Source organism: Anomaloglossus baeobatrachus, chromosome 6 (assembly GCF_048569485.1).
Source record: "Anomaloglossus baeobatrachus isolate aAnoBae1 chromosome 6, aAnoBae1.hap1, whole genome shotgun sequence".
Classification (NCBI taxonomy): domain Eukaryota; kingdom Metazoa; phylum Chordata; class Amphibia; order Anura; family Aromobatidae; genus Anomaloglossus; species Anomaloglossus baeobatrachus.
The window spans coordinates 295,009,114-295,032,979 of NC_134358.1; the positions used below are offsets into that span (position 1 = coordinate 295,009,114).

The 23,866-nt window shown below is 47.4% G+C and overlaps 1 protein-coding gene across 1 annotated transcript in view; it reads left to right on the plus strand.

Annotated features, from left to right (window-relative positions):
- MED10 (mediator complex subunit 10) overlaps window positions 1–23,866 on the plus strand; it is a 32,474-nt gene that overhangs the window by 2,395 nt on the left and 6,213 nt on the right. Inside the window, exons 2-3 of the mRNA XM_075316089.1 lie at window positions 6,130–6,213; window positions 22,343–22,445. Coding sequence (XP_075172204.1) covers window positions 6,130–6,213; window positions 22,343–22,445 — 187 coding nt within the window. The remainder of the gene's footprint in view (window positions 1–6,129; window positions 6,214–22,342; window positions 22,446–23,866) is intronic.

Consider the following 23,866-nt stretch of genomic DNA (forward strand, 5'->3'; position numbering starts at 1 on the left):
GTCTGTCCCCTCCCTCTGTCCCCCCCCCCCCCCTCGTCCCCCCCCTCCCTCCTGGTCCCCTCCCTCTGTCCCCCCCCTGTCCTCCTGGGTCTGTCCCCTCCCTCTGTCCCCCCCCTGTCCTCCTGGGTCTGTCCCCTCCCTCTGTCCCCCCCTGTCCTCCTGGGTCTGTCCCCTCCCTCTGTCCCCCCCCTGTCCTCCTGGGTCTGTCCCCTCCCTCTGTCCCCCCCCTGTCCTCCTGGGTCTGTCCCCTCCCTCTGTCCCCCCCCTGTCCTCCTGGGTCTGTCCCCTCCCTCTGTCCCCCCCCTGTCCTCCTGGGTCTGTCCCCTCCCTCTGTCCCCCCCCCTGTCCTCCTGGGTCTGTCCCCTCCCTCTGTCCCCCCCCCTGTCCTCCTGGGTCTGTCCCCTCCCTCTGTCCCCCCCCGTCCTCCTGGGTCTGTCCCCTCCCTCTGTCCCCCCCCCCCGTCCTCCTGGGTCTGTCCCCTCCCTCTGTCCCCCCCCCCGTCCTCCTGGTCTGTCCCTCCCTCTGTCCCCCCCCCGTCCTCCTGGGTCTGTCCCCTCCCTCTGTCCCCCCCCCTGTCCTCCTGGGTCTGTCCCCTCCCTCTGTCCCCCCCCTGTCCTCCTGGGTCTGTCCCCTCCCTCTGTCCCCCCCCTGTCCTCCTGGGTCTGTCCCCTCCCTCTGTCCCCCCCCTGTCCTCCTGGGTCTGTCCCCTCCCTCTGTCCCCCCCCCTGTCCTCCTGGGTCTGTCCCCTCCCTCTGTCCCCCCCCTGTCCTCCTGGGTCTGTCCCCTCCCTCTGTCCCCCCCTGTCCTCCTGGGTCTGTCCCTCCCTCTGTCCCCCCCCTGTCCTCCTGGGTCTGTCCCCTCCCTCTGTCCCCCCCCTGTCCTCCTGGGTCTGTCCCCTCCCTCTGTCCCCCCCCTGTCCTCCTGGGTCTGTCCCCTCCCTCTGTCCCCCCCCTGTCCTCCTGGGTCTGTCCCCTCCCTCTGTCCCCCCCCTGTCCTCCTGGGTCTGTCCCCTCCCTCTGTCCCCCCCCTGTCCTCCTGGGTCTGTCCCCTCCCTCTGTCCCCCCCCTGTCCTCCTGGGTCTGTCCCCTCCCTCTGTCCCCCCCCTGTCCTCCTGGGTCTGTCCCCTCCCTCTGTCCCCCCCCTGTCCTCCTGGGTCTGTCCCCTCCCTCTGTCCCCCCCCCTGTCCTCCTGGGTCTGTCCCCTCCCTCTGTCCCCCCCCTGTCCTCCTGGGTCTGTCCCCTCCCTCTGTCCCCCCCCTGTCCTCCTGGGTCTGTCCCCTCCCTCTGTCCCCCCCCTGTCCTCCTGGGTCTGTCCCCTCCCTCTGTCCCCCCCCTGTCCTCCTGGGTCTGTCCCCTCCCTCTGTCCCCTCCTGGGTCTGTCCCCTCCCTCTGTCCCCCTGTCCTCCTGGTCTGTCCCCTCCCTCTGTCCCCTCCTGGGTCTGTCCCCTCCCTCTGTCCCCTCCTGGGTCTGTCCCCTCCCTCTGTCCCCTCCTGGGTCTGTCCCCTCCCTCTGTCCCCCCTGTCCTCCTGGGTCTGTCCCCTCCTCTGTCCCCTCCTGTCCTCCTGGGTCTGTCCCCTCCCTCTGTCCCCTCCTGGGTCTGTCCCCTCCTCTGTCCCCCCTGTCCTCCTGGGTCTGTCCCCTCCCTCTGTCCCCTCCTGTCCTCCTGGGTCTGTCCCCTCCCTCTGTCCCCTCCTGGGTCTGTCCCCTCCCTCTGTCCCCTCCTGGGTCTGTCCCCTCCCTCTGTCCCCTCCTGGGTCTGTCCCCTCCCTCTGTCCCCTCCTGGGTCTGTCCCCTCCCTCTGTCCCCTCCTGGGTCTGTCCCCTCCCTCTGTCCCCTCCTGGGTCTGTCCCCTCCTCTGTCCCTCCTGGGTCTGTCCCTCCCTCTGTCCCCCCCTGGGTCTGTCCCCTCCTGGGTCTGTCCCCCCCTGGGTCTGTCCCCTCCTGGGTCTGTCCCCTCCCTCTGTCCCCCCCCTGGGTCTGTCCCCTCCCTCTGTCCCCTCCTGGGTCTGTCCCCTCCCTCTGTCCCCCCCTGGGTCTGCCCCCTCCCTCTGTCCCCCCCTGTCCGCCTGGGTCTGCCCCCTCCCTCTGTCCCCCCCTGTCCGCCTGGGTCTGCCCCCTCCCTCTGTCCCCCCCTGTCCGCCTGGGTCTGCCCCCTCCCTCTGTCCCCCCCCTGTCCGCCTGGGTCTGCCCCCTCCCTCTGTCCCCCCCTGTCCGCCTGGGTCTGCCCCCTCCCTCTGTCCCCCCCTGTCCGCCTGGGTCTGTCCCTGTCCCAGCAAAACTGCGGTAAAAACCTCAGCGTGCGCACAGGGCCTTAGTGTGTATATCTCCATAGATGTACTGGGGATGTGAGGATAGCACTGTAGATTCAGGACTGCTGCTTGTTTTGTGGTGTTCTGTATGGAAGTTATATATTAACTGGTCACATAATGACACTGCTTGTGGCTATTGTTTTGGTGACTGCCAGATGCCATTGCCAGGCCAGGGTTAAAGTGGCCCTGGTGGTGCCAATGCCTGGTTGAGGTGGCCCTTCTTTTGTTTGGAAGGTGTCATTGAAGAACTGTATCCTGCTGGTTTGGTGCTCTTGTCTCAATGTACGGTACTTGAAAAGGTCTACTTTCATATCTACATACATAATCTCCAGTTTTTTGTAACCCTATTCCAGCATGCACTGCGCCACTGTCAGTAGCGCAGGCGCAGTTCAAACGTCACCGCATCTTCCACGCGCGGCACAACCCCCCTCCACATTACACGCGCGGCACAACCCCCCTCCACATTACACGCGCGGCACAGCCCCCCTCCACATTACACGCGCGGCACAGCCCCCCTCCACATTACACGCGCGGCACAGCCCCCCTCCACATTACACGCGCGGCACAGCCCCCCTCCACATTACACGCGCGGCACAGCCCCCCTCCACATTACAACGCGCGGCACAGCCCCCCTCCACATTACACGCGCGGCACAGCCCCCCTCCACATTACACGCGCGGCACAGCCCCCCTCCACATTACACGCGCGGCGCCCCTGACCTGGTCAGGCGCCACTGAGTACTGCACCCATGCAATACAAACAGGTAATCCCAAAGGCTGAATAGGGTGTGGACACACAGTGACCGGGTCTCACACACATCATAGAGGGGACCCCTTGGCAGACCCACATCTCAGCTAATGGTGGAGGGAGAAGCTGGAAGCTAGTGATGCAGTGGTAGTGAGTCAGAGAGAAGCGATGGAGGAGGACACACAGAGTCTGAAGCGGAGAGCGGGCACGCAGACACGCTAGTCAGACCCTGCAAGTGTAGTGGCTGTTTGCGGGGGAGATCGGTTGCCACACAGTCAGCGTGAAAGACATCTCAGGAAGAAGCGGGGTGGTTGAGTATGGGGACTCCTGGTAGACCAGGCACGCAGGGGAAACAGGTTCCCGAAGTAGGCTCAAGTTTTACTACCTACTAAACCTGCCTGTGAGGGCACTCAAAGTGTCTCACCAAACACACAAAGTCCGCAGCAACGAGGGACCCATAAGTGAGAGAGGGCAAGGAGCCATCTTTTTTTTATAATTCTTTATTTAACTGAAAAACATGGAATCACATCGATCAGATTCAGTAGCATTACATTTCGCATCCAATGTATGTTATCTCATAACAAGCTAACTGCAACATATAATAACTGAAACACTTTGACTCCTCCATGTTTACCCGGGAATTTTCAAATATAGGAACACTGGTGAGTTAAGAAGAAGAGAAGAGAGAAACAAGTAAGGCAGAAGAGACTAGATAAGAAACTGGTAGGGGGGAAGCATACAAAGGGAAAGAGGGGGAGGGGAGAGGGTGAGACAATGGGGGTCAAACAGCCACAAAGCGGAAATCCATCTTCTCAGGGCACCTCTGTCTCACGGCAACAGTAGGGCCCCCTTCAGTCAGGGGGAATCCAAGTACCGTAGTCCGTGGAATATTTAAACTTGATCCAGGAAAACCATGTCTTGTGAAAGGAGCCATCTTTACTTTGTCCACGCTGCCAGCAAACCGGCCAGAAAGGGGAGAAAAGGCAGATGCGACTTCCCTGGATGAATCCCATATACTTCAAGTCGGGGGTTATCCGAAACAAGAAGTGCTAGGAGGGCAGACGCAGGTCTCCGTGTGCTCCAGGATTATCCTTCCAGGTATATTACAATCCCAGTTTTGGCTTTCATGGTCTCTTATTTACACCAATTGGTGTTGGATGCGGTTTAATTGGGGTCTTATACCTTCTATGAGTCTCTGGTTTTTACAGTCTCCCCAATTGCTGGTCGATTTTGTGACCTCGTCCCATTCCTTGGTTCGCACCAATTACTGGTTACCTGCTGGGATATTATGCTGTCCCCGTGACCAATTTTGGTTGTGGGTGAACATTAGATTCATTAAGTGTTTCAGCTTTCTATTTTTATACCTATTGTGTGTAATTAGATCCTGGATCTATCTTGACCTGTTGTCTCACCTGCAATTTGTGCCGCTATTTCACCTACCCTGTGTGCAATAAAGTTCATCACTTACATCTACTGGCGTTGTCGCAATTTTTCCCTCTTCTATATGTCATGTTCCAGCGACCTGCCAGGGTCCGTATTCCGCCATGTATATTTATGATATCATTCTATACATAACATTTTGATAAATCATGGTGTGGCTGTGGTTTGTATATAACTATTTCTAGTTCTAGAATATTCACATGACTGAGGCCAATAATTGCCTGCATCAGTAATGTGACTGGGTATGATGTATGATCAGTAGTGATGAGATGATCCGAGCTGGTCAGAGACTTAGATGAGCTCGATGTGAGTAACGTTCATTATGGCGAGTCAATGCTTGCCCTGTTCGGGTTTCTGTCCACATACAACCATCCATAGAGCACTTTTGGCAGGTGGGGATTTTTTTTTTTTTTTTTGGTCATGCTACTATGTTCTAGAATATTGTTTTATCCCCGGGAGAGCCTTTCAGAAACTGCCAATGGCTCTCCTTGGGGTGTATCTAAAAGTACGAAAAAAGGAAGTGTTTTTCAGCTCACCTGTTCCCTGCTCCTTTAGATATTCCAGGGTGCTCGCAGTTCTCCGGCTACTCCACACCGTATAGCAGAAGTAAGGAAGGAACAGATTTGAACTCAGCACCAATTCCATAAAAACATCTTTGATCCTTTATTGAAGAAAGTATGCTTTAAAATTCCAGCCAGAACCGCACAGTGCAGGAGTACAGACGGGGTAAACTTTATGCGTTTTGGACTGAATATTTAAAAACAGAGGAGTCCTTAATCATAAGTTACCTGTCTGGGGCATATAGAGATTGATTTACTTTTATACATATTGATGGAATCTTGGAGCAAAGTATTTAATCTGTTGCAATCAGTATAAACATATGCCCAATGGGATCCCAAAAAAATCAAAGACAAAAAAACAGATGAAAAAACACCAAAAAAACACACGAAAACTAAATATTTTCATGCATGCTATTTATTCATTGTTTTTTTGTTTATTTGCTTCTACAAACATATATGCTCCCCTTTTTCTTAAATTTGGATAGTTTGGAATGCAGACCATCTGACATCTGGGACAGGTTAATTTCTTTCTCATTCCTCCCTCCCCCTCCGATCCTCCCTCCCCCTCCCTTATTCCTCCATGTGAAGTCCTTATATATTCAGTCTTTTGCCCCAGACAGGTAACTTATGATTAAGGACTCCTCTGTTTTTATATATTCAGTCCGAAACGCGTGAAGTTTACCCTGTCTGTACTCCTGCACTGTGCGGTTCTGGCTGGAATTTTAAAGCATACTTTCTTCAATAAAGGATCAAAGTTTTTTTTTTATGGAATTGGTGCCGCGTTCAAATCTGTTCCTTCCTTACTTCTGTATCTAAAAGTACACCTAAGAAATGGTAAGAGGAGTATTTGAAATATGAAGAGCGACGTCTTGTTGGGACCTGTACATTTGCTCCCCATTAACTCTTCTGCCGTTTTCTATCATATAGCGTTTTCAGGTACTTTTTGCATATTTATAAATCCTGGTTTTGATGCTGATGTTTATAATAGGCAGAGGAGCATCTTCCTAAAACATTTCTGCTACACATACCTGAATGCATTGTTCCTGCTGATTAATGACGTTTTTATTTCTCCAGGAATTTCATGATCACAGGATTACAGGATATAGACAAGTGTCGTCAACAGCTTCACGACATCACTGTGCCCTTGGAAGTATTTGAGTAAGTTCTCTAAATGGCTTGCATTGATATTCAGTACGTGTGTATCTAGATTACAGAATGTATGACTTATACTTAGGGGTGCTTCACACATAGCGAGCTCGCTACCGAAATCGCTGCTACGTCACACGGTTTTGGTGACGCAGCAGTGACCTCATTAGCAATCTCGCTGTGTGTGACACTGAGCAGCGATCTGGCCCCTGCTGCGAGATCGCTGCTCGTTACACACAGCCCTGGTTCGTTTTCTTCAAAGGCGCTCTCCCACTGTGACACACAGATCGCTGTGTGTGACAGCGAGAGAGCGACGAAATGAAGCAAGCAGGAGCCGGCATCTAGCAGCTGTGGTAAGCTGTAACCAGGGTAAACATCGGGTAACCAAGGTGGTTACCCGATATTTACCTTAGTTACCAGCCTCCGCAGCTCTCACGCTGCCTGTGCTGCCGGCTCCGGCTCTCTGCACATGTAGCTGCAGTACGCATCGGGTTAATTAACCCGATGTGTACTGTAGCTAGGAGAGCAAGGAGCCAGCACTAAGCAGTGTGCGCGGCTCCCTGCTCTCTGCACATGTAGCTGCAGTACACATCGGGTTAATTAACCCGATGTGTACTGTAGCTAGGAGAGCAAGGAGCCAGCGCTAAGCAGTGTGCGCGGCTCCCTGCTCTCACGGTTATGATCGCTGCTTCGGCTGCTGTGTTTGACAGCTAAGCAGCGATCATAACAATGACTTACAAGGTCGCTGTTACGTCACAGAAAATGGTGACGTAACAGCGACCTCGTTGTCGTTGTCGCTTAGTGTGAACCAGCCCTTAGTGCAGCAGTCAGATACAGTATTTTCCAGTCCCAATAAATGGAGTAGGCCATATTGCTCCCTCATACACATTGTCATCCAAACCTGCTAATTCAGCAGGACCAACCATCTGATATGTGTAGCCTTCCATTGTCATCTCAAGGGGGCAGCTGTAGAGGTAATGTAGTACTACTGGTTGCTCTAAATGACTGCGGGCAATATAAATACGTTATTGCACAGGATCTACCAAACGGGTGCTGATCATACTGGGGACCCATTGTACATTTAACAAGAATATACATATGGGAAATATACTCTAATAAATTCACAATTTCCCAGTACAAACTTTATTATAATAAAGATCATTAAAAATAGACGTTATTGTGCAAGAAGCAAAAACACACTAAAACATATCCAAACGCTCCTCGAAAAAGCCATTGCGAAACACGTGTCGGAGTGAGGGGGTCACGGCAGTTCTTCAGTCCTCAGGTGATGTAATTTCAATGATCATTATATTTTCCTATTGCCCTAAATGACTCGTGTTTTTTCTCTGCGTTCTTTTTGCGCTGTTAGGGCATAAATGCCTATGGTCAAGTACCCAATGTGTTTGCATGAATAACCTCATATCCATTCACCCGGTTTATTCTTTGTATGGGTAAAAGTGTGGATGAGGCATGCACATGTATTAAACACGTGACATCAGCGCTAATGGAACCAGGGAACTCCACTTGTTTACAATGAATATCTTTTGGGTATAGGTTACATATACTTCTGTACTTTCTTATGTGCCTTCTGGTCAGTGTGACTATTGAATGACGTGCGCTTTTTTCTGCTTTCTCTTTGCGCTGCATAAGTAATATACTGCAGGTATTCATATCGGCATGGGTAATTTACATTATATATGTTTTACATTTAATGTCAGCGCAAAGAGAACCATAGAAATTCACTCGCCTATAATGAATACCTCTGTGTTTTAGGCATGTATACTCACCTGATGTATTTCTGATGTATATGTCCCTGATATAACGAATTTTGTGATTATCAAGTGGGACGTAATAGATTTAACTGTCTGTGTCTCTCTATCCATTTGGTACCCTTTTTGCTAAACCTTTTAGTGTTTTAATGAATATAAATAAAGATTATTTTATTATAATCCTTGTCACTCCTTTAATTGGTCATCTACTGATGTCCAGGTTGTGTCTAAATTATGCTGTTTTGGAGTGCTATATGCTAAATATTTCTGGGACATATGGTTGTTAACTAAAACATATGTAGATAATAAGTGCAATCCTCAGTTTATAATATACAGAAGGTTCAGCTTATCAATTCATAGAAACTCAATAGTATATGGAAAAAAAACACCACCCTATTAACCCCTTAGTGACGGAGCTAATTTCACCTATTGACCAGACCAAATTTTGCACTTCTGACCAGTGTCACTTCATGAGGTTATAACTCTGGAACGCTTCAACGGATCCCGGTGATTCTGAGATTGTTTTTTCGTCACATATTGGACTTCATGTTAGTACCAAATTTAGGACAATATTTTTTGCGTTTATTTATGAAAAAAATTGAATTTTGGCAAAAACTTTGAAAATTTAGCAATTTTCAACTTTTGAATTTTTATACCGTTAAACCAGAGATTTATGTGACACAAAATAGTTAATAAATAACATTTCCCACATGTCTACTTTACATCAGCACAATTTTGGAAACAAAATTTTTTTTTGTTAGGAAGTTAGAAGAGTTCAAAGTTTATCAGCGATTTCTCATTTTTACATCAAGATTTACAAAACCATTTTTTAGGGACCACATCATATTTGAAGTGACTTCGATAGGCCTAGATGACAGAAAATACCCAACAGTGACACCATTCTAAAAACTGCACCCCCCAAAGTACTCAAAACCACATTCAAGAAGTTTATTAACCCTTCAGGTGCTTCACATGAACAAAAGCAATGTGGAATGAAAAAAAGCAAAAATTAAATTTTACCTAAAAATGTTGCTCTAACCCAAATTTATTCACTTTTAGAAGAAATAACACAACAAAATGGACCCCAAAACTTGTTGCCCACTTTCTTATGAGCGCGCCGATACTCCACATGTGGTCAAACATCTGTTTGGACAAATGGGAGGGCTCGGAACAGAAGGAGCAATATTTGAATTTTGGAAAGCAAATTTGGCTGAAATAGATTGCGTGCACCATGTTGCATTTACAGGTCCGCTAAGGTACCTAAACAGAAGAAACCCCTCACAAGTGATGCCATTTTGGAAACTAGACCCCTCAAGGCTTCTATCTAGGGGTATAGTGAGCATTTTAGATCCACAGGTACTTCACAGATTTTGTTAACGTTACGTTGTCATATTGAAAATTTTAATACTTTTCTCAAAAATGTTGCTTTAGCATCAATTTTCTCCCTTTTTCAAGAGGTAATTCCAAAAATTTGACCTCATGGTTTGTTAACCACTTTTTTTATGAGCGCGGTGATACCTCACATGTGGTCTGAAACCTTTGTTTGGACAAATGGGAGGGCTTGGAACGAAAGGAGCAATATTTGAATTTTGGAAAGGAAATTTGTCTGAAAAAGATTGCGGGCATCATGTCGCATTTGGAGGTCCCCTAAGGTACCTAAACAGCAGAAACCCCGCACAAGTGACCCCATTTTGGAAACTAGGCCCCTCAAGGAATTTATCTAGATGTTTGGTGAGTACCCTGAACCCCCAGGTGCTTCACAGAATTTTATAACGTTGAGCCATGAAAATAAAAAAAATAAAATTTTACCACAAAATTGTTATTTCAACCAGGTAGCTTTTTTTTTCGCAAGGGTAACAGGAAAAAAATCACCATGAAATTTATTGTGCAATTTCTCCTGAGTTTGGCGATACCTTATATGTGGTGGAAATCAACTGTTTGGGCACACGGCGGGGCTCGGAAGGGAAGGAGTGCCATTTGACTGCAAGATTGGCTGGAATCAATAGCGGACGCTATGTTGCATTAGGAGAGCCCCTGAGGTGTCTATACAGTGAAGCTCCTCAACATGTGGCCCCATTTTGGAAAATAGACCCCTGAAGGAATTTATCTAGATGTTGGTTGAGTACCCTTAACCCTCAGGTGCTTCACAGAAGTTTATAATGTTGAGCTGTGAAAATAAAAAAATACATTTTTACCACAAAATTGTTACTTCAACCAGGTAGCTTTTTTTTTTTACAAGTGTAAAAGGAAAAAAAATCAGCATAAAATTTATTGTGCATTTTCTCCTGAGTATGCTGATACCTTATGTGTGATGAAAATTAACTGTTTGGGTGCACAGCAGGGCTCGGAAGGGAAGGAGCGCCATTTGACTGCACAATTGGCTGGAATCATTAGCGGACGCTATGTTGCATTTGGAAAGCCCCTAAGGTGCCTAAACAGTGGAGGTCCCCCACAAGTGACCCCATTCTGGAAACAAGACACCTCAAGGCTTTTATCTAGGTGTATATTGAGCAGTTTGAATCCAAGAGTACTTCACAGAATTTGGTAAGCTTAGGTTGCCATATTGAAAATTTTCATTTTTTTCACAAAAATGTAGCTTTAGCATCATTTCTTACTTTTTCAAGAGGAAACAACAAACCGTGGACCCAGCAGGTTGTTATCCAATGTCTTATGAGCACAGGGATATCCCACATGTGGCCAAAAACCTCTGTTTAAATAAATGGGAGGGCTTGGAATGGAAGGAGCACCATTTGAATTCTGGAAAAGTTGAAATAAATTGCGGGCACCATGTCACATTAGCAGGGCCCCTTGGGTACCTATACAACAGAAACCCCCCACAAGTGACCCCATTTTGGAAACTGGATTTTATTCAGGAGTATATTAAGCATTTTGAATCCACAGGTACTTCACAAAAATGTTGCTGTAGCAACAAATTTCTCACTTTTAGGCTATGTGGCCATGATCCAGCGACACGGCGTCTAGTACACAGTGTCAGCCTTCCTGCAGAGATGTGAGTGTTGTCCACGGGAGAACGCAGCTACCCATGCCCACGATTTGGGTTCAGGCTGCTGTGGAGCTCTATGCTACCTGCAGAGAACACTCTTGTCTCCGCAGCATAAATTGACATGCTGAGGCTCGGGAAGCTGCACCACAGGTCGGTTTATGCTGCGGAGAAAAGAAGCACATTGGGCATAGGATTTCTAAAAATCGTTCCACTGTGCTTCTACTGCACAATGCAGCGCTATGGATACAGGGAAAACACTCTGCTCCCAAAACGCTGCAAACCCTGATTGTGGGCACACAGCCTAAAATGCTACAATGGATGAATGGATAGATGTCAAACATATATAACGTCCCACCCCCTCTGCATATTCTAAGCTGGCGCCCTTTAGTTCCTTTCATGTGGCACTAAAGGGTGCCTAGCCTTGTATTTAGCCCCCCAAAAAATTAATAATTTAAAATAAACGACGTGGGGTCCCCCCTATTTTTGATAGCCAGCTAGGGTAAAGCAGACAGCTGTAGCCTGCAAACCACAGCTGACAGCTTCACCTTGGCTGGTGATCCATTTGGAGGGCTCCCCAGGCGTTTCTTTTAAAAAAAACACAAACAAACGTGGGGTCCCCCCCAAATTAGATCACCAGCCAAGGTGAAGCTGACAGCTGGGGTCTGGTATTCTCAGGGTGGGAAGAGCCATGGTTATTGGATTCTTCCCAGCCTAAAAATAGCAGGCCGCAGCCGCCCCAGAAGTGGCGCTTCGCTCCAGCTCATCCCGCGCCCTGGTGCGGTGGCAAACGGGTTGATACCAGCTGCAATGTCACCTGGCATCAATCCCTGGGGTTAGTGATGTCATGGCATCTAAACAGATACCCGACATCACTAACCCAGTCAGTAATAGAAAAAAATAAACACAAAAAAAAAATTTATTTGAAAAAAAAACCTCCCCGAAACATTCCTTTTTCACCATTTTATTGAAAATTAAATAAATTTCAGTCGCTGTAATCCATTTTGGAGGTCCCTCGGCGACTCTGGACCTTCTAGAATATGGGGGGGCACGTTCAGGGAACGTATTCCCCATTTTCTGGAAGAGCAAGATCTCCATGAGCAGTGTGGGTGCAGTAATCTGAGAATACTGCACTCACACTGCCCCGGTCCAACCTAGGACAGAGTGACCTGCAGTAACCTCATTCCAGAATATGAGGGGCACGCTCACAAAACGTACCCCCCATTTTCTAGAACGGCAGGCTCTCCATGTGAGGAGTGTGGCTGCAGATTACTGCACTCACTCTCCCCCGGTCCACAGCGCAGCAGCGAGGTCAGCATCCCTGCTTGCAAGTATCCAGCTGACAGCCGCTGTCTGCGCATGCGCCGCCAGCTTTCTAGGAGGCGGAGTGATCGCGGGGACGGAGCAGCAGCCATGTAACGGGGCTGACCGGGGGACCTGGGGACGACTTTTCTGCCGCATGTGACACGTCACATGCGGCAGAAAGAGGATGAATGCGGCCGCGCGCTGTGTGCTGCGCGCCGCAATCTTGCATGCTCCAGAGGGGGGGGGGGGGAGGGGGAGCGCTCTAGAGAACCGGAGGGGCTCCAGTGGACCAGAGGGCTCCGGTGGACCAGAGGAGGGGTCAGGGGGAGGACATTTCCCTCCGATCTGAAATGTTTGATCATTTCAGATCGGAGGGAAATGAATGCAGAGCCGGCGGCTGCAGTTTTCTGTGCGCTTCGGCGCCATTTTGACTGCTCCGGAGGGGGGGTAGGGGTGGTGGGGGGACTCTCCGGTACCGGGGGCTTTGGGGGCACTAGGAATTTATATTTCTTTCTCATCTGACATGTTTGATCACGTCAGATGAAAAAGAAATCCGTTTTACCGGCCATTTATTTTTTTTTCATGTGTTCGTCGGTATACGGTGTATACCGGCGATCACATTATCGGGGTCCAAAAAAAACACCCCGATTCATAAGCTGGGGGGTCTCGGCTACCCCCGGTAGCTGAAACCCCCGAGATTTTCGGTCGCTGGGGGGCGCTACAGGGTTTTTTCGGGCCGCAGCTTTAAAGCGGCGGAACAGAATAAGTACCCTGTTTTGCCGCCGCTTTAAGTCGTACGGCCGTCGTTATGAGGTTAAATCCAGCCTGCCATCATATAGACTCTAATATTTGTAACAACCAACTTAACCAGATGGATGAAATTATTTATCTATATATATAATTGCCTTATTCTGTCTGTCTGTCTGTCTTGCTCCAAAATTCTGTCCTTACCGCGACAAGCGTCTCATTGGCCGCTCGCCTCGGCTCTGCCCCCCCGCACGGATTGGCCGCTCGCCTCGGCTCTGCCCCCCCGCACGGATTGGCCGCTCGCCCAGGCTCTGCCCCCCTGCACGCATTGGCAACTCAGCCACGCCCCGCCCCCCGCACGCATTGCACGCTCGCTCTGGCCCCGCCCCCGCACGCATTGCACGCTCTCTCTGGCCCCGCCCCCCGCACGCATTGCACGCTCGCTCTGGCCCCGCCCCCCGCACGCATTACCCGAACCAACACGGAGCCCCGACTCCCGGGTGAGTGCTGTACCCCCGAGAGCCCACATCAGCGTACGCCGGCAACCCAGCCGACACATACCCTCGCATTGCTGGGGTTGCCGGCGTACGCTGGTGTGGGCCCCCGTGCGAGCAGGGGGCAGGGTATGCTGGTAACCATGGTACACATCGAGTAATATTGTGTAGCATGGTTACCAGCGTACACCGGCTCCCAGGTGAGCGCATCAAGGTCCTGCAGCGGCGGAACACACACACACACACACACACACACACACGGAACCACAAATACCGCACAACACACACATTGCACAAAACGTACCTCCCACCAAAACACACACACCCCACACAAACCGCGCAACACACACACACAACACTACAGACACACAGCGCTCCACAAACAACGCAACACACACAATGCAACACACAAACACTGCTCTCACCCCCCGCCACACCCAGACAACACCCAGAACATGTACAGCGCCCTACACAAACACTTGGTAACTACACACAACAACATCTATATAGAGATAGATTGATTTTGTTATATCTATCTAATCTTACATTAAGTAAACAATACGTAAATTCTAGAATACCCGATGCGTAGAATCAGGCCACCTTCTAGTGTATATATAATTTGGTGATCCTGTAGTCCCAGGTTATCCTGTAGTTCAACCCTGCCTTCTCTTCAACCCAGAAAGCAGGGTTGAACGGAAAACCGGATTCACACCATAACGGCAGTATTCACAAGAGGACATATAATGTATACATTATTAGTAAGGAGATCCACAGTAAGCAATACTTAGCTTCATATGTTATAGAAAGTCCTTTACATATATCGTTTATACACTATGCGAAACCGCCATACTCCAGAATTCAGCGTCTCTGTGGAAATTTCCACTATTGTTAGTCCACTTCCTGTATGAATAAAGTCCTCTTTATGTGACAACAGCCAATAATTGCATGCCTCGACGCGTTTCCCCGTTCATGCGGTTCATTAGGAGCCCCAAAATAGACAAATAAACACCGAGTGTCCAGATGCCGAATCCCTAAGTGTGCACCAGCTGGGAGAGCAGATAATCCCTGGTCACTGACAAGGCTGCAATAATGTCAGCCAGCCATCACACAGGAAGGAGGCACATACCGGGGACCCACCCTCAGTTGGCTGCTTTGGGACATCCATGTGTCCTAATAGTGGTTACAGTAAATATTTGTTTCTGTCTGGTAGTAAGGAGCAGTTATTTATTTGACTACCCATTCTTGTCAAAACCTAAAACAAAATGAGCATAAACTGCAGTAAGTAAATATTATTAGTACATATAAATAATAGAGAGTTCTTGGTAACACTGTCTTTAATTTAAAAAAACAAACAAACCGTAAAAGCCATACAGTTGGGGCAGTCCTAATTTCTAGTATTAAAACCTCATTGTGTCAACTGACCTCAATATAGATAGCGGTAGAGCAAGGCCTAGGCCGGGACTGTTCAGGCACCTGCCCGTGATAAGCTTTATACATCAAATGCCAAGTTCATAAAGGGGGGGGGGCACCACTGTTTGTGCAAAGTACAACAAACTACAGCAAGACCAAAGAAATGAGCTGGAGCATAAGTATATGAGCAATGTGAATAGACACACTGGGGTCATTTAACAGACAAAACCTAAGATACCTGGAGTAAGTAAAAAGTAATAGTGCATATAAATATCATAGGTACTTAGTAACACCTTGTCTCGGTAGGATGGCTTTTATGCTTTTTTGTTTAAAATCAGTGTTAAGTGTTACTGAGTACCCTATGTTATTTATATTTACTACTATTATTTACTTACTGCAGGGTAATTGTTATTTTGTTTCTACCTAAAGGCCCAGTCACACTAAACAACTTACCAGCGATCCCATCAACGATACAACCTGATAGGAATCGCTGGTAAGTTGCTAGGAGGTCGCTGGTGAGATGTCACACTAAGCGACGCTCCAGCAATCCCACCAGCAACCTGACCTGGCAGGGATCGCTGGAGCATCTCTACACGTGGCAGCGATGCTGCGCTTGGTAACTAAGGTAAATATCGAGTAACCAACCCGATATTTACCTTGGTTACCACCGCTTAGCGCTGGCTCCCTGCACACCTAGCCACAGTACACATCGGGTTAATTACCAGATTTGTACTCTGCTACGTGTGCAGGCAGCAGGGAGCCGGCTTCTGCGGACGCTGGTAACCACGGTAAACATCGGGTAACCAAGAAGCCCTCCCCTTGGTTACCCGATATTTACCTTCGTTACCAGCGTCCGCCGCTCTCACACTGCCAGTGCCGGCTCCCTGTTCCCTGCACACATAGCCACAGTACACATCGGGTTAATTACCCGATGTGTACTCCGGCTACGTGTGCAGAGAGCAGGGAGCCGGCACTGACAGCTGAGAGCGGCGGACGCTGGTAACGAAGGTAAATATCGGGTAACCAAGGAAAGGGCTTCTTGGTTACCCGCTGTTTACATTAGTTACCAGCCTCCGCAGAAGCCGGCTCCTGCTGCCTGCACATTCAGTTGTTGCTGTCTCGCTGTCACACACAGCGATGTGTGCTTCACAGCGGGAGAGCAACAACTAAAAAATGGCCCAGGACATTCAGCAACAACCAACGACCTCACGGCAGGGGCCAGGTTGTTGCTGGATGTCACACACAGCAACATCGCTAGCAAGTTGTGCCTCAGCAGCGATCTTAGTGTGACTGTACCTTTTAGGTGTTGTCTGTTAAATGGCCACAGAGTCAACATATTCCTATACACTGCATGTATACCAGCTTATGCTCTGGCTCATTACTTTGTTGTTGCTGTAGATTCTTGTGCTTTGTACAGACAGGGCCGTGGCTCCCCATTTTTAGCCAGGTATTTATTTTCTCGCTTCCCATGGGCAGATATCTGAACAGTCGGACCCCTGTCCTGCTTTGCCCCAGCTATATTGAGGTCGGTTGACACAAGGTCGGGTTTTAGTACTAGAGAGGATAGGACAATCCCGATTGGGGTACACCTTGCTACGGTGGGATGGCTTTTATACTTTTTGATCAAAAAGTGTTACTACTGCTCTACATGTTGCACGTATACCAATTTATGCTCGAGCTCATTTCTTTGGTTTCCTCCATTTTTGTGCAACAAATAAATTGGGTACTAACCTCATTGTAACACTTGATGATTATTATTATTTGTAATTTTTAAAACCAGATTTTGCATTCTAAAAACAACTTCATCACTGAAATCCTAATCTGATGGATGTGAGCTGCGCAGTATGGTTCTCCATGATGCAATGCTGACTCCTATTGAAGCGCTGTGTTGCTTGTCTGTAACTGATTCCATTTTGCAGCCTGTGCTTCTAGTCCAGGACTGCATTCACAAATCAGCAGGCATCAAAGTGGAAATCTGCTGTGCTATATTACACAGACTGTAGGGAGTAAAGCCAGTAATATAGCACGTTTTTCAGCACATTGTATTTTTTTTTTTTGTTCTGTATTTCATACAGGAATACATTTTTGATCTTGATCCCTAACTCAAGTTTCATTATAAAAGCTCTAAGAATGTGTCTTACTAAAAGTTTTGTACTTTTTCTGACAGTAGCCAATAGAGATGCTTCTGCAGATCTCCATTATAGTACAGGTTGTCACTCAGGATTAGGAAGTGCCACATTATAGGGACTTAATGTAGATTAATTTGATGTCTATTGTGGGAAAATACCTTTAAACATAGATCACCTTCAGTTGATGGGGCAGCTCTGGAACTGAGCATCTCGGACTGCCACCGCCACTGGCACGGAGAACAGCTGATCAGCAGGGGTGCGGGGTGTTGGACCTCGGCCGATCCGATATTATCTATCCCAAGGATAGGGGATCATTGTAAAAGTAGTGGACGACCTCTTTAATGTCACCAAGGACTACAGTGCTTCTGGTTTACTACTCTCCGTCAGTTTCCTCCTAAGCATTTATTCACAATCTGTATTAAAGATAAACATTAGCAATCTTACAATTTTCACACTGGCAACTGGGGCTCTTTTAGACTTTTTATATCCCTGAGGTGTGAGGAAATTAATAGGAAGAGCAATAGACTAAGGCCACAAGCACACGTTGAGTATTTGGTGAGTTTTTTAACTTCGTAGCCAAAACCAGGAGTGGAACAATCAGAGGAAAAGTATCACAAACTCTGGCACCACTCTTGCATTTATTACCCACTCCCAAATCCTCACCGTGCACATGTAACCTAAATGTATTGTATTGAATCATCTAATGAGCTTGTGCAAAGGTCTTCGGTGGAGGGCAGCACGGTCAGCTGTGACATCGCCTATTGTGATTGATGGATCCTGTGTTATCAGTCATTGTAATACTGCTGTTGATGACAAGGAAACTGCTAAAAAACTGAAATATTTCATTTTTATATTTACTTTTTTAAATTACATTTAACACACAATGGGATGTAAACAATAGATCAATTTCTGATGATGCATTTATTTTAAGTCTGCTACATGACCGCTTATGCTGCTGGTTTTCTCCATAGATTTTTGCCTTAGAAAATACATAAGGTGAAAACCACAAGAAAATCTACATTTAATAAAGAGTACTTTACAACAGATTATTTTTTTTTTTTTTTCGATGCCCTCTTTTGTGATTGGTAGAAGTTTCTCTTTACAGTGGGGAGATCTATCAAAATTGGTAGAAAAAATGTGAACTCCAGTTGTGGTGAATCTGCCGTAGTGAAATAAACCTAATTGTCATTATTTCATTGCTGGACTATACACTACTCACAAAAAGTTAGGGATATTTGTCTTTCAGGTGAAATTGTATGTAAAATGTAAAAGGTTCACAATACAGTGATATTTTATCATGAAGGTATGGCATTCACATAGAGGTATGCATTTGTGATTTACCAAATTTTTTGCTTTATAAGACGCACTTTTGTTCCCCCAAATTTTGGGGGAAAGTAGGGGGTGCGTCTTATAAACCGAATATACAGATTATATACTGCAGGGTCCAGGGGAGGTGGAGGCCGCTCTGGAGCGGTGCTGTGGGGGCTGGGGGGCTGGTAGAGGTGTGTGAAGCTGCGGGCGGCAGCCTTTGATCTCCTGCACCCGCTCATATAATATGCACAGCCGCTGTCCACCACCATGGTGCTGAAACTGCACTGCGGCGATGGGCTGCTTACCTTTGATCATACATGCCCCCTCCCCCTGTGTTAGCTATGGCCCCCATGCTGCTGCCCATAGTAAAATAATAAACTCTTTACTCACCTCCTCCAGCGTGTCTGCCCGGTCTCCCTCCTGCTGCTGTGATCTTGCACGCAGAGATATCTCTCTCTGCTGTCCCGATCACATGACTGGCACTAGAACCAGGAAGTAGGAAGTGCAGGAGACACTGGAGGAGCTCAACCCCGAGGAGGGTGACACCAGACAGGACACTGTGCAGAAGGTAAGGAGTTGCTTTTACTAAAAGCAGCAACATGGGGGCGATATCTAACAGTGGGCCTTGTGTGCCTGCAAACAGTGGGCCTTGTGTGCCTGCAAACAGTGGGCCTTGTGTGCCTGCAAACAGTGGGCGTTGTGTGCCTGCAAACAGTGGGCGTTGTGTGCCTGCAAACAGTGGGCGTTGTGTGCCTGCAAACAGTGGGCGTTGTGTGCCTGCAAACAGTGGGCGTTGTGTGCCTGCAAACAGTGGGCGTTGTGTGCCTGCAAACAGTGGGCCTTGTGTGCCTGCAAACAGTGGGCCTTGTGTGCCTGCAAACAGTGGGCCTTGTGTGCCTGCAAACAGTGGGCCTTGTGTGCCTGCAAACAGTGGGCCTGTGTGCCTTACTGGGGGACGTGTTCAATATAAAGTGGCCATATCCAGATTAAGGTGGCTAATTTTAGGATGAGGGGGCTATGAGGGACATATACCCTATATTATTTGTTAGACGGACACTGGCATTATAAGACGGACCCCATTTATTAAAAAATTCTCTATTCCTTCACCAAATTTGGGGGTGCGTCTTATAATCAGGTGCGTCTTATAAAGCGAAAAATACGGTAATCCTCTCCAAACAATTTATTGAAACAAAGCAAACTGTGGTAGGTGTAGGGCGGCACGGTGGCTCAGTGGTTAGCACTACAGTTTTGCAGCGCTGGGGTCCTCGGTTCAAATCCCACCAAGGACAACATCTGCAAGGAGTTTGTATGTTCTCCCCATGTTTGCGTGGGTTTCCTTCGGGTACTCCGGTTTTCTCCCACACTCCAAAAACATACAGATTGTGAGCCCCAATGGGGACAGTGCTGCCAATGGTATGTAAAGCGCTGTGGAATTAATAGCGCTATATAAATGAATAAATATTATTATTATTATTATTATTATTATTATTATAGTATACCCCCCCAAATGTCAATGTCTCAATAACTTGTCTTCTTGAGCATCAAATACAGCTTGACCATTACATCTCATGCTGTTCACAAGTGGTTATTGTCTGCTGAGGCATGGCATCTAACTGTTCTTGAAGGGCTGCCCTCGGGTCATTGAGGTTCTGGGGCGCAGAGTTATAAGCCTCTACATGGCCACTCAGCTGATCCCATAGGTTTTCTATGGGATTCAGTTCTGGAGAAAGTGCAGACCAGTCCGTTTGAGGGTCCCCAATCTCCAGTAGCCATTCTCTAATATTACCTCAATGGGCGGGAGCATTTCTGTCCATGAAGATTAAATTAGGCCTGCAGTATTCAAGCAGAGACACAATGACTAAATTAATGATATTAAAGGGAACCTGTCAGCAGAAATGTCCCCTAAAACCTAACAGATTCCCCCTCTGCAGCTCCTGGGCTGCATTCTATAAAGGTCCCTGTTATGATTGTGCCCACTTTCTGACCGAAAAAAAGTGTTTATAAAGTTGTACCTTTTTGGCTTCTGATTCTGTAAATCCGTCACGGGGGCGGGCTGCCTGATGGCCGTTATTCTGCCCCCTGGTCCTGTATGCCGCCCCCATCGCTGATTTCAATACTTCTGGACGCCGCCCACTGCTCCAGCCATCCCCGCGCATGCCCAGTGCCCATCTCTCGGGGATGAGCACTGTGCCCAGCGTCACCGCTGGTGACGTGCACGCAGGGTTAAGATTATGGGCGGTGCTGTGATGTTTATTCCTAAGCAACCGCCCATAATCGCGGGACCGCGCTTTCGGTGTAGTCACTGCTCCGCGCTCTTCCCATCTATTTCCTGCCTCGGGGCAAGATGGGAAGGAGGCGAAGTGAGGTCAGCAGCAGCGCGCTTGCGCAGAAAGAAGCAGGCCGAGGGGGAAAGCGCGGTCCCGCGATTATGGGCGGTTGCTTAGGAATAAACATCACAGCACCGCCCATAATCTTAACCCTGCGTGCACGTCACCAGCGGTGACGCTGGGCACAGTGCTCATCCCCGAGAGATGGGCACTGGGCATGCGCGGGGATGGCTGGAGCAGTGGGCGGCGTCCAGAAGTATTGAAATCAGCGATGGAGGCGGCATACAGGACCAGGGGGCAGAATAACGGCCATCAGGCAGCCCGCCCCCGTGACGGATTTACAGAATCAGAAGCCAAAAAGGTACAACTTTATAAACACTTTTTTTTGGTCAGAAAGGGGGCACAATCATAACAGGGACCTTTCTAGAATGCAGCCCAGGAGCTGCAGAGGGGGAATCTGTTAGGTTTTAGGGGACATTTCTGCTGACAGGTTCCCTTTAATCAAGTTGTAGGGGATTGTCACTTTACCATTCACCAAGCATAGGACAGTTCTGTACTTACTAGACACACCGGCTCACACTTGTAACACAACCACCACCTCCAAAGGCTCAACATTGGCTGATGCAGTGCTTTCCTTGACGTCTCCAACATCATTGCGGACATCATTTTTGCTCAGTATTAATCGACTTTCATCAGTGAACAGCACTAAGGCCAACTGATCACTTTCCAGCAAGATGATACCTTTGCCTGGTGGTGTGGTCAGGTACCCTTGCAAGTTGTCTAGCATGCAAAACTCACTGATTAGAATGGTCTGACATGACACTTTTGTGCTCGCCTCCCTTAAACGTGCCTGTAGTTGTGTGACATTCATCATCCAGTTCTGAAGGGCATTGTTCATAATGAAGTGGTGGTCATTAGTGTGGAATGTGGCCAAGTGATATCTCTACTATGCCTTTCGGTGACTTCCAGTCACTCTGTATCTCTGTTGCCACCTGCTGATGACAGTCTGTGACACTAAGATCAGTGGCCACTTCAGTCTGAGAAGATCCTGTTTGGAGCCGTGCAATGGTGAGGTACTTTTCATCATGACAAAATGTGAACCGCATGATAAGTAGGACTGTGTAACACCTCTTGTGAAGTTTTACTATTACGCTCCTTATTAGAGATCAGCAAGTTGTGCAAATAGTACTGAAATAATGAACAGTTGGACATGTGCATTCAAATGTTTAGAAAAGGTCATATTAAGTTCCTCTGAGAGGGTTAGAGGGCATTTTAGAATCATCCTAAAATATCACATGAAAGCCAAATATCCCTAACTTTAATGCATTTATTATTCCTTGTGAAAACATGCAGAATATGCAAAGACATATCTTGTTTGATTGGTTGACCCTGTTTTACACTTTTATTTTTTCATAAATATGTGGTTATTTCAATTGCGTTGAAAGGATTTGTACTTTTTTTTTTTTTTTTTTTTTATTATGCCCTCTACTGCTATCCTTGCACTATTGTTTAGTAATAAAAGCATTAGAAAGCCTTTGGGGAAAAAAACAAACATGAAAATATTTTTTTTTGTTTAAAATTTGAAGGCTGCTCTCATTCAGGGTACTGGCTTAAGCGTTACACATTTGTGATGGTTTTTGTTTTCTAGTTACATCGATCAAGGACGAAATCCTCAGCTTTACACAAAGGAATGTTTGGAAAGAGCGTTAGCGAAAAATGAGCAAGTAAAAGGGAAAATAGATACAATGAAGGTGAGGTGGTAAATGTCTATCTGTCTTTAGAAAATACAAAGGAAAGTTTTCTGGAAAGTTGTCTACTTTTATAAGTCCAATCATAATATTGGCTACAAACTGCATTAAAAGGCATTGGCCACTCTATTTTACCACTGCGATTTTGTGAACTTACATCTAAATATTAAAGGTTCTCCCCTTGTCACATGACCATCCAATTGAAACAGTCACTACCTGTTTACACTGGGTACTTGTTTTGTGCTTGCTTATTTCTTCAGCAGGAGTAAATTGATGGACAGGTCTGGTCACAAAGCTGTACAGTCTGAGAAATGCAATACTAACCAGGGTGTGTGTGTGTGTGTGTGTGTGTGTGTGTGTGTGTATATATGTATATAATGGACACACCTTCTCATTCAAAGCGTTTTCTTTATTTTCATGACTCTGAAAATTGTAGATTTACATTGAAGGCCTCAAAACTATGAATTAACACGTGGAATGAAATACTTAAAAAAAAAAAAAAAAAAAAAAAGTGTGAAACAACTGAAAATATGTCTTTATGTTCTAGGTTCTTCAAAGTAGCCACCTTTTGCTTTGATTACTGCTTTGCACACTCTTGGCATTCTCTTGATGAGCTTCAAGAGGAAGTCACCGGAAATGGTCTTCCAACAGTCTTGAAGGAGTTCCCAGAGATGCTTAGCACTTGTTGACGCTTTTGCCTTCACTCTGCAGTCCAGTTCATCCCAAACCATCTTGATTGGGTTCAGGTCTGGTGACTTTAAAGGCCAGGTCATCTGGCGTAGCACCCCATCACTCTTCTTCTTAGTCAAATAGCCCTTACACAGCCTGGAGGTGTGTTTGGGGTCATTCTCCTGTTGAAAAATAAATGATGGTCCAACTAAATGCAAACCGGATAGAATAGCACGCCGCTGAAGATGCTGAGGTAGCCATGCTGGGTTCAGTATGCCTTCAATTTTGAATAAATCCCCAACACTGTCACCAGCAAAGCACCCTCACACCTCATCCTCCGTGTTTCACGGTGGGAACCAGGCATGTAGAGTCCATCCGTTCACCTCTTGGTCTTCCTATCCTGGAGCGGTCCTCATGTGAGCCAGTTTCTTTGTGGCGTTTGATGGTTTTTGCCACTGCACTTGGGGACACTTTCAAAGTTTTCACAATTTTTCGGACTGACTGACCTTTATTTCTTAAAGTAATGATGGCCACTCGTTTTTCTTTACTTAGCTGCTTTTTTCTTGCCATAATACAAATTCTAACAGTCTATTCAGTAGGACTATCAGCTGTGTATCCACCAGACTTCTGCATAACACAACTGATGGTCCCAACCCCATTTATAAGGCAAGAAATCATGAGAAAGAGTCATGAAAATAAAGAAAACTCTTTGAATGAGGTGTGTCCAAACGTTTGGTCTGTACTGTATATATTAT